This window comes from Nilaparvata lugens, chromosome X, assembly GCF_014356525.2.
Source record: "Nilaparvata lugens isolate BPH chromosome X, ASM1435652v1, whole genome shotgun sequence".
In the NCBI taxonomy this organism is placed as follows: Eukaryota; Metazoa; Arthropoda; class Insecta; order Hemiptera; family Delphacidae; genus Nilaparvata; species Nilaparvata lugens.
Window position 1 is genome coordinate 15,246,138 of NC_052518.1, and position 12,125 is coordinate 15,258,262.

General features: G+C 38.2%; 1 protein-coding gene across 1 annotated transcript; it reads left to right on the top strand.

Annotated features, from left to right (window-relative positions):
• Positions 1 to 365: 365 nt before the first annotated feature.
• Positions 366 to 4,578, top strand: LOC111047644. The gene is made up of 2 exons (XM_039441459.1): positions 366 to 2,057; positions 4,480 to 4,578. Exons 1-2 carry the CDS (start codon positions 366 to 368, stop codon positions 4,576 to 4,578), a joined length of 1,791 nt encoding a protein of 596 aa, XP_039297393.1.
• The last annotated feature ends 7,547 nt before the right edge of the window (positions 4,579 to 12,125 follow it).

Sequence of the window (12,125 nt, forward strand, 5' to 3'; positions counted from 1 at the left end):
CCACAACAAAGCCTCGGATAGGACAGGATTTTCGGATTAATAACAGGAATACAGATCCAACTTTGAATAATGATTTACGGAATAAGCGATCTAAGATCAGGAGAGATATGGATTGGAAAGTGGCAACGTGGAATGTTAGAACAATGTTGGCGCCTCAGAGATAACATTGGAAATTTCAAAATTCAATTTGGATATAGTTGCTTTGCAGGAAATAAGGTGGCAAGGTAGAGGACAGATCGATAAAAAAGACTTCTCTTTGCTGTATAGTGGTACAGAAGATAGGACTGGATATGGCGGTACAGGCTTCTTCATTACGGCTGAAATGAGAAAAAAAATTACTAAATTTTGAGCCAATATCGGAAAGAATGTGTATAATCAGACTGAAGGGAAGATTTAGAAATGTAACGTTGGTCTCTGTCTATGCCCCTACAGAAGATGCTGATGAGCAGGTAAAAGAAGATTTCTACGACATGTTAACAAGTAAATTAGAACGGATTAGCCAACACGATATGGTACTGGTCTTGGGGGATCTGAATGCTCAAGTAGGGAGAGAAAGTGCCCTTAGGTCAGTGGCTGGAAAATATTCACTCCATGAAGAATCCAATAGTAATGGGTTTCTAGTTGCGCAGTTTGCAGAGAGCAACAGATTGATTATCAGGAGTACCTGCTTTCCTCATAAAAGGATACACCTGGGAACATGGAAAGCACCAGGCACCGAAATTGTGAATCAGATTGATCATGTTTTAGTATCTGCAAGGCATGCCTCGGGTGTATTGGATGTGCGTACAATGAGAGGACCAAACTGCGACTCTGACCACTTCATGGTTAGAGCGTTAATACGATTTAGACTGGCCAATATACGCAAGGAGAATGGGGTGAAAAGGTGCAAGTGGGATGTCAGTAAGTTGAGGATGGATAGAGAGAGACAGATATTTCAAAATGATATAGATAGGAAGTTTGGACAGAGCGAAATGGAAGAAGCGGATGTGAATGTTCAGTGGAAGAGGATACAGAGCATTTTAGAGAGATCTGCCAAAGAGACCATAGGGGTAGAAAAAATGGCAAGAAATCAGGAATGGTTCGATAGGGAGTGTGAAGAAGCAATTAGGGAAAGGAACGATGCTAGAAATAAGATGTTGCAAAGAGATACAAGAGGAGCTAGAGCAAACTACAATTTATTAAGAAGGAGAGCAAAATCAATTCTAAGGTCGAAAAAGAGAGAAGCAATCAAGCAAAAGATTCTACACCTACAAACATTGAGTGAAACCAACCAGAGTAAAAAATTGTACAAAGAAGTGAACTGGTTCAGAAAAGGGTTCCAGGCAAGGTTGAACGGCTGTAAAGACAAAAATGGGCATGTGGTTAGTAATGAGATGGTCTTAAATAGGTGGACCGAGCATTTCGAGGAGGTGTTGAATGAGAGAGAAGAAGATGGACAGCCAAGCCGTCGTTTTGAAATGCCACACAATGTTGACAGGGAAGATGAAGAAACTGCAGAACCTACCATTCAAGAACTAGAGAGAGCAATAGCAGCTCTAAAGAACAATAAAGCTCCTGGTGAGGATGGCATTCTCAGTGAGATGATAAAGAGTGGAGGAGATAGATTGAAAAAGGAGCTGTATGTATTAATTTTGATGGTATGGAGAGATGAGAAAATGCCCGATGATTGGAAGACAAGCATGATCTGCCCAATCTTTAAAAAAGGGGATAAAATGGTTTGTGAAAATTATAGAGGAATCTCTTTGCTTAGCATTGCTTATAAAGCCTTCACAAATATCCTACTTCAACGGCTCACTCCTTTTGCAGAGGCAGTGCTTGGCGACTACCAAGGAGGATTTAGAAAAGGCAGGAGCACAGTGGACCAGATCTTCACATTGAGACAGGCAATGGAAAAGTGTATAGAGCACGATATAAGTCTCCACATGCTGTTTGTAGACTACAAGAGAGCGTTCGACAGTTTATACAGGAGAAAGCTACTTGAAGCACTGGATAAGAATAACTTACCTTCAAAATTAATAAGGCTAGTGGCTGCTACCCTAAATGAGACCTTCTCCAGAGTAAGAATAGGCAAGACTGTTGGGAGGCGTTTCCCTGTAAAGTACGGTGTAAGGCAAGGAGATGCGTTGTCTGCATTATTGTTTAATTTGGCTCTCCATGAAGCAGTAAAAGGTATTACCCATGGAAGCACCATAGTAAATAGACTATGGCAAGTTTGTGGATATGCAGACGATCTGGTCATAGTAGCTAGAACAGTACCAGCCTTGAGAGAAGCCTTCACATCACTGGCAATCAATAGTGAACCAATGGGATTGGAGATAAATGAGGCCAAGACAAAGTATCTGAGAGTGTCACCAACAGTAGGCCTAGGTAGGAGAGTTGCTAGAGACATGAAAATTGGACCCTACACATTTCAACAGGTAGAAGAATTTGTCTATCTGGGAACACTTGTGACAAGTAGTGGGAAAGTCTCAGCAGAGATTAACAACAGGATCATGGCGGGAAACAGGGCATACTATGCTAATATCAAGTTGTTCAAATCTCGATTGATATCTAGAGCTACGAAATTACAATTATACAAAGCATTGGTGAGGCCTGTGGTGAGTTACGGTTCGGAAACATGGGTGCTTACAGCTGGAGATGTGCAAAGATTGAGAGTTTTTGAAAGGAAGGTAGTGAGAAGAATCATGGGTCCTGTTTTTGAGAATGGTCTTTGGAGAGGAAGAAAAAATTTGGAAATAGAGCAGTTCTTAAACAATGAAGACATTGTGCGGTTTATTAAAGCTGGCAGAATAAGATGGATGGGACATATGGTGAGAATGGGAGATGAAAGAGTAGTGAAATGTATATGGAAGGACAGGATATATAAAAGAAGAAGAAAAGGTCGACCGAGAAATAGATGGACGGATGATGTGGAACGAGATCTGAGAACGCTTGGAGTTCGTAACTGGAGGGGGCAGGCCGAGGATCGTGACAGATGGAGAGGCTATGTGAGGGAGGCCAAGGGTTGCAAAGACCTGTAGAGCTGAGGAGTAAGTAAGTAAGTCGATTTCATTGAAAAATCACCAAATCATATGGTCGAAATTAAAAAAGGAACATCTGTTTCTATATTGCTTTCTACCTGAAAAACATAGTTTTGAAACTTAGTTTTCCTGATGCAATGTTTAGGCCTACACGTGGCATGGATTATTAATTTTTTAGCTATAACAATCTTTGAAACAAAGTGCTAAATAATCGTCTACAGTTTCATCAATGCTGTATCGGCAATATGAAAACGCATGCAGTTAATATGTCTTCGAATGAAGGTGTTGTTATTTACATAAAGAAATTATATTCTTCCATTTTTATTTAATTAAAATTTCAAAATTATTCGAGCCCTGATAGAATGACTGACTCACTGTACAGTCAGTCGGAATTTCAATATTGGAATGAGGGGTATTTTGGCAAGCTGAGCAAAAAAAAAAGATCATATGCACCTTTTCGTTAGATCTTCAAATGAAAAATGAGTTTTGTGGGTTGTCAAAACTCCCTCTGAAAGGGAAACTATTCAATTTATTCTATCTTTTAGTAAAATAACAATGATCATCCATCCATGTATCATCTTCTATACTATAGTAAAGGAAATAACTGGATTATAAACGTAGCCTATACAGGTGTAAAGTATAGGGAAATTATGTTTGACGCATTATCACGTCAGAACTACTGGACTGATTAACTTGAAATTTCGCATATAGATTCTTGTTCAACCGAGGGTGGTTATAGACCAATTTTAAATTCTTCAAGATTTGATTACATCAGGTTTTCAGTTTGTCAAGTTTTTAATTATTTGTCATGCTTCCAGTTTGTATGGAAGCAGCAGAAGATTTCTCTTAGAAGGGAAATATGTATGATTGGGGATCCTTTTCGAATGATAAAAACAGGTTATCCGTCACATCCAAATTTTTTCCGCCATTTTGAATCCAACTTCTTTTTTCAATTGAAAGGTGGTCATACTGATTTACACATAAATTCTTAAACAACCGAGGATTCTTATAGGCCTATTTTGAATTCTTCTAGATTTCATTACGTCAAGTTTTAAGAAAGACATTTGCGAAGCACGGGTTACCTGCTAGTTACCAATAATTTTATTTGAAGAAAATGTTTTCATTGATAGATTATTGCTGATCTCATGATCGTTATTAAATAAAATTCTCTCGGTAACTGAAGGAAGGGATATTATTCACTTATTAGGTCTCATTATCTAGTCAGTTAGTGAGAAAGGAGAGCTGCCTAGTATGTGACCTTATTATTTATGTATGAATATTATTCATATTTATTACTTACAGATGAGTGAAGTGATTTCATCTACTAGTAAGTCTGATTATCCACTGTCAGTTAGTGAGAAAGGAAAGCTGCCTAGTATGTGACCTCGCAATAAAAAGACAGGGAAGACAGCGAACATTTGTTTGAGAGTATGAACACGACTTGTCGATGTTTGTGCAGGCTTTTCTCACATGTCGACAAATAAGAGAAACAGTTTTGAAGCAAGGGCAACATGACTTTGTATGGAATGTGGTTGATGGTGGCAACGCACCAGATTAGGACACAAGGCGTAGCTCATCTCGCTTAAGACGCTGCGCCGCTCTCAAAGCGGTAGCGGCTTCGACTATTTAGCGCGGGGGAATAATTAAAAGTAAATTCGAGTCAATGCGAAGGTTGGGGGTTGGGGGTGGTTGAAGAAGTTGAAACAGTCGTCGGATCGAGGGCCCAGAGGGGTAGACTGAATTTATTTGACGGTAGTAATGCAATAAAGGACGGGTCGGGACTCCGGTTTATCTATGCTCCGATAGTTTAAGAAGCATTTCATGCGTAGAATATTTCGTTTAGGTTTACGCTCGCGTACTCGCGTAACAGTGCCGACAGATGGAATTGTGTGCGGTCTCCAGTCTCCAGTCTCCAGTCTCCAGTCTACCCTCTCGACGTTTGACTCTGTCGAGCTACAATCCACTTTGTTTTATAATTACTGCTGCCGTAATAATGCTCATACACGCGGGCGGGCGGGGAGCCCGCGCAACGCGAGCAAAGCGAACGTCTTCGAAATTGTTTTCTGATTAAATATTTAATTGGATTTCGCTGTTTGGGGCGCACGTTCCTCTTTCCGTTGCGTTCCCCTGTTCCCAGTTCTAGCCGTCGATCGACGACAGAAACGCCGACCGTCTGTGCGTTGGGTACTGTATCTGTCGGCTGACACAGAAACGCAACGAAACGCAACCCAACATGCTGCGAATAATGCTAATGATATCGTGGTTTCATCCTTTGCTGTCTTCTTCAGTATTAGATAATCTTATCATGAACAAAACTTCCGATTAAGAGATTCTAAGTAATGAACGCATTGTTAATCGACGATAAATCCATTGATTGGTGAATAATGCCTACTAACCTTTTGGTGAGAAGTATGTAGTAACAATAACCAGCATTGAATTGAAGATGTTCTGTCACCTACTAATTAAATATTCCCAAAATTTCATGACTTCACCCTATTATAAGTATTATTAAATGTGAAAATTACGAATAAATTATTTCATGATAATTTATTTATTCACAACATCACATCGGAAACAACAGGTAATGACCCAAATATGTTTCCTTAACACAACAATAAGTACAGTATACAATTCAATCAAAACAAAAAAAAGATACTAAAACCAACGTTTGAAAAGAAAAAATATAATACTCAGAAAACTACTTCTTAAACATTTCTTAATAGAGTTGATGATGAAAGTGATGGTGAAAATGAATATATGAAGTGATGAAGGAGAGGTGCTTTCAATAAAGATGATGAGAGAGCATGCAGTCTCATATGAATGATAGGATGAGGGTGATAATGATAACTGCCAGCAAAAAACTTTGAAAATAAGGGGTAAGTAAGAATAAAATGAGTTTGAATGTGCAAATTAAAAAAAAAATGTATAAACAGTGATATTTTTTACAATGTTAATTCGAATTCAATCTCACTCTCATCATCTCTGTAATATGCTAGCCAAATTAACGTTCAACTTGAATTGACGTCAAAATATTTTTTTAGGATAATGTGAATATGTACAAAATGCTACTTACAGCTTATTTCCCAGGAACAATCCAAATAAGGATCAACTAGGTCGGCTGCATCACTGGAATTCCAGCTGCCAAAAATGTTATTTGTTTTTAACACGGTATGAATACTGAGCATTATTTCAATAGCAGGTAGTCTATGAGTGGTATGAGTCACGTCTCAGTGAGCGGTCATGCAGCATGTTCAAGCATTCCTACAGTGGCTGTTGATCTCATCAGATTAATCCGACAAACGCCGCAAGTATGAAACACCGAAATAAAGGAGCCGCCACTCTTTGTCGAGGTCTTGGGACAGCGACACTGGGCGAGAATTACATTCGGAAAAAGACATAAAACCGAAGATCAAGCAGTTAGAACATTCTAAAGTGATTTTTGATTAAAGGATTGACGATAAAACGTGTAGCGACCCGCGATTGTCGACCGGGACCTGTAAACGATCGTAAATGGTTCAGACAAACACGGTGGGCGCAATAAAATCGCCCCATGCATTTTTACTTTTTGTTAATTAAAAAAACAATTCTCCCACCTCACTTCTCAAGAAGAGCTTTCGGCTCTCAGGAGGAATGCAGTGGAGCCCCTCTCACATAGGAACTCCATTAGGTGCAATAAACTCCCGAATTCCCCCGAAATAAATTCGGCTTTTACGGCCTTTGCGGCCGGCATGCATACAGTATTGTCACACGCATTGTAACAGCACACTTTCTGTTCCCTTCGGTCAACTGCTCAACCTGTTCATCAACTTCCGCATCCTCCACCATCTGAAAGTATCTTTCAATGCACATTCAATTCAATTTATTTCTCACACACTATTACAAATATAACAAGACCAAAATGAAATCAGAATGACCTACAATACAAATTTGAGGTACGGTAGTCAATGAATGCTTGAATAGGAACAAGTAGGTTGTGGTGTACATTAGGGTATTAAATCAGAAGCTCTCTATCTACGGTTACCTAGGTATAGGAAGACCTTCAGACATACAAATATTATTTATATTATCTTAGAATCAATTGCTAGCTTCATTCAATATCTGATGTCACCTGTTTTAGTTGATTCAGTTGAATCATAATTTACTCTTAAAACTGTTATTTGTTTTCTCCTAGATCAAAAACTCACTTATGTTAATAAACTCAGTTCACGTTTGAATTATATCCAATATGATGATTTTTCCAGTTACGTGATAATCTTTCCATCTGATAAAAATATTTCTCAACTATTTTGAAATTAATTTTTTTCAATATTATAATTTCTTCGGCATTATTCAGTTCATTTAATCATTTGTTATTTTATTTTCAATCACCTATTAAATTTGTTCTCCAAATGTGAGAATATTGATACTGATGGGCAAGCATCATAAGAAATATTGGAACCCTACCTTATAGAAATAGACACGGTCAGACATCTGTGTAATGCATGCAATGAATAACTAACTCATCACTTGTCAGCTGGTTTATTATAAATAGGTAACTCTATAGTCTAATCGGTCCTATCTTCATAGTAGATTATATATGATATAGTGATATCAGAGTATGGGGGAATTCCTTTTCTTTCTATACTATCCTTAAAATGCAAAATTCCAAAAAACCTTGTGTATACATCTACGCGCAATTGAAAAAGGAATATTCCTGGAAAATCTCATCGAATTCTATCAACGCGTTTGGCCGTAATCGCGTTACTTACTGACAGACAAAAGCAAAGTGAGTTCAAACATAGACCTCACTACGTTCAGTCAATTAATAATTATTAAAATATTCAAAATGTGGCTGAATGGAGAACTCACTGCTCTAGGATACGGCCATACAGGTCAGCGATTTGCATCCCAGTAAATAGTTTCAAACTCATTGTTGTTCGTTAGATACAATAATATGTTCAATCATAAGTTAATAATTTTATCAGTCATTTACAATTATATTGGCTATTCACTTTTTTATTGTGGATGATGCCCACATAATAATGGGACGAATGGGATAAATACCCGGAATCAGTCGTGTTGAAATGGAAATATTATTAGGGTGCAAGTAATTATCAAATTAATGTTATAATGATATTTTGATCATTATTCCGAATCATATTCAAGATTTTTATCACAGATAGATATTGTTGATATGATATACTCACTTCAATCTTACCAAATTTTAAAGGATTGATGTTGATGCTTCCATAGCTAAGTAAATTGATATGTGTCAAATGTTACTGGATAAATAAATAGTATAGTACTTTGATTAATGGGGTTTTTGAGTTCTTATGGGTTGTAATAGGGAATTTATTCCTTTTCGTGGTTTCCATAACACTTATGTCGATAACCATTTCAGTTCTACAGATTATTGATCAGGATGAACGAAGGAAGAGTGCAATCGTTGGAGCGTCAGAAATGATCACAATATACGGTGCCACAGATATGTTGACCTCGCTGGTGCGTTAGAAATGATCATAATATACGATCACTATTGCGCCACAAATATTGTTGATCAGAATGTACGATCACTGGCCGGCAATAAAAGTTTTACACTTTGGTGAGTGGGAGGAAGAAGATGAAAAATCCATCAGCTGTCTGACATGGTCTGAGGTGGCCGGGAATCAATAGATGGAGAACAAATAAGACTGGTGTGTTGGCGGATGACAATAAAGGAGTCCTAAGAACGGACAGAGGATAGTGAGAGTAAGTACTTGGGGTAGCCGATGACTGTATAAGCATCAGTCAGGTCACAAGACCCTTGCTGCTGTCCACACAACTATAAAAGCTCTTTCTCGGGTATGTATCGACGAAATGACCCAATTACAGCCAATATAGTGTCCCACAGATATCGCCACTATAACCTCTCCCGTCCAGCCATATTGGATCCGAGCAAGCCAATATGAGATAAAACAGTCGCCAGGACCCATTAGATCCCCCCTCTCACTTTTACGGCTTTCCCACTCCTCCCCATCGTTGAAAGGCACTCACTTCCTTTTCCCACTTTCTCTGCTACGACGAAAAACAAAACACACCGGCCCTATGTCCAACATAAATAATAATTGATACTTCTCATGCTCTACTTACTTTATATTATATAGATGGTCATTAGTTGGGAAATATGGCCCATTTGTGCACAGCTACTTCCGATTACACTGTATCTGCGCTCCAAAGAATATAACTATCGTCGCAACATAATGGCAATTGAGTGTCTACAAATTGTTACTACTAGGTTATTACAACTGAGTGTTACTATATAACTGTGCCTCAGTAAATAGTAATAAACAGTTGGAGACGTTTCGTGGGTCATTTTTCGTACTGAAATTTATATCAGTGAAATACATAAAATTTCTGGTGGTCACTTTACTGGTCGGTGTAACAAGGGTTCGTTCTGCTCAGGAAATGATCTCAAGACATCACTACTAGACTCTGAACTCTAGGCACTATTGTGAGGTCCACGTTATAATGGCAGTGGATAAAGTGAAAGAATAGCGATGCCGATTCTCTGTATAAATTAATTATATTTCTACACTGTCAAAACATAATTGGCATCGTTGTGGACGTAGAAAAGGATAGTACCACCGGCTTTGTCGGTTGATAGACAAGGATAGCAATACCAAAGTTGATCAAATACTGTCATTATAACGTGGACCTCACTATAGACTCGTATTCTTCTGTATGAGTATAATAATGGTGATTTTTTCAAACTTCACGTCTTAGGGCCGTTTGCACAGTCGAAGATTAAACTGAATTCAATCAGCTGATGACTTAAACTAAAAATTAACCACATTATAATGAACGAGACTAGATATCGATTCAATCCAGTTTTAAATGAAGTTTAGTTAAAATATCACCGTGAAAACGGCACTTGGAGTTATAAAGTATAAGACAATACAGTGATGATGAGAGAATACGAAAAGAATGAGCATGCAGTTCTCGGTGTATTCCGGAGCACCAGTGAATGATTTCGAAGTAGTCTATTGTTGGCGGTCTAAAAGACTTGACAAGAGTTTTTTTCCCAATGATTCAGATAATCATTTCTAATCAGCCTCAGTTCCTTATTTTCCGATAACCCTCATTTCTAATTCAGAAATATTTAAATGTGGTTTGGACGGATTCTTCCTATGGATTTCATACTTACAAGATATTCTCATTTCAGATAATTAGAAAAGTGGATAAGAGAAGTGACAATTAGAAATGAATCTAACTCATTACCAATTATTATTTCCCTGTTTTATGAAACTATGCATGGAGTTTCATTTATTCCCAATTTTGTTGCACTTATCTTTTTATGGGAATAAGTTTGGAGCTCCACAATGATGCAATCCGTTTGTAATGGATGATAAAAGATTTTCAGGCGTAATGGAAGCTGGGAGTTCAGATTGGGAGAATCTAAACTTTTGTGAGGTTCTCGCTATCTGTTATCGAAGAAGCTTTGCCCAGCCACACCTCTGCTGCGTCGCAAATATATCTCTTCTTTGCGATTTGTTGCCTTTTTATCCGCCACTGATTGTTGCACCACTTCTTATTTTTCTACTTTTCCCTGGCTCTATAGTGCTTCTTCTCCTTCCTCTTCCACAATTTTCTACTCATTTGTTCCTCCTTGGTTCTAATTTTCCTCCTTATATTTCTCCATTATATTCAAATTTTGATTTTCTCTTTCCTTCTACTCTTGATCTTCTTTATTATTCTCATCCCATTTTCTTCATAATCTCTCAAACACCTCCACACCATTCTCATGCTGTATCATTACACTTTTAGTTGTTGATCATTCTTCTCTCTCCTTCATTCTTCTTTTTCTATTACTTCCGCTTCATCTCTCTTTTTCACTCCTTTCTCTCTCATCCTAGTTTCTCCGACCTTTATTTGCTTTCACTTCGTACTGATCTTCAATTTTCCTTCCTAACCACTTTCCTCAGTCATCTCTCCTCCTTGATCATAGTTATTTACACTTCTCAATCTCTTTAAATTCTCCTTTTTGTCCTTATCCTCTATTGCTCATAGGTTTCTCTATGAATTCTATCTGTCCGCTATCTCACATTTTGTTCTACTTCCCTCCCTAATTTCTCTATTCTCCCTACTTCCCCACAAATTTTCCCAGTTTCCCCACAACTTTCTCTTCTTCCCTCGCTACTTACTCTACCTTCCCCACTACTTTCCTTACTTTCCTCACTACTTTTCCTACTTTCCTAACTTCTTTTCCTACTTTCCTCCCTAATTTCCCTATTTTCCCTACTTCTCCACAAATTTTCCTACTTTCCCACAACTTTCTCTTCTTCCCTCACTACTTTCGCTACCTTCCCCACTACTTTTCCTACTTTCCTCACTACTTTCCCTACTTTCCTAACTTCTTTTCCTACTTTCCTCACTAATTTTCCTACTTTCCCTTCTACTTCCTCTACTTCTCCCACAAATTTCCCTACTTCCCCCACTACTTTCCCTACTTCCCCACACATTTCCCTGATTTCCCCACTACTTCCCCTACTTTCCCACAAATTTCCCTGATTTCCCAACTTTTTTCCCTACTTTCCTCACTAATTTTCCTACTTTCCCTACTACTTCCTCTACTTCTCCCACAAATTTCCCTACTTCCCCCACTACTTTCCCTACTATCCCACGAATTTCCCTGATTTCCCCACTATTTTCCCTACTTCCCTCACTAATTTCCCTAATTTCCCCACTACTTTCCCTACTTTCTTCCTGTTTTCTTCTTTTATTTCCTGTTCAATATGTTATTTTTAATCCTAATATCATCTCATTCGGGGATCATTCATTTTCATATGTCTTCTTATACTCTTTCTGAAACTCTACCTCTGTTACTCTTCTCTTCTCTTCCTTTCCTTCTTCATCCATCTACTCGTCCAATTCTAATCCTCCTACTTCCCCTCTAACCCTCTTGCTAAGTCTCCATTCTTCTACTCTTTTTTTCACCACTTCTACTCCTCCTCTTTGTTCGTCTTCTCCCCCCTTACATCATTCTCCTCATCCACCCCCTTCTTTAACGGTTCTTCCTCTCTCGCATTCTAATACTTTTAATTCAAATTATTCGTCCTCCTCCATATTTTCCAGCATTTCGTCTTATTC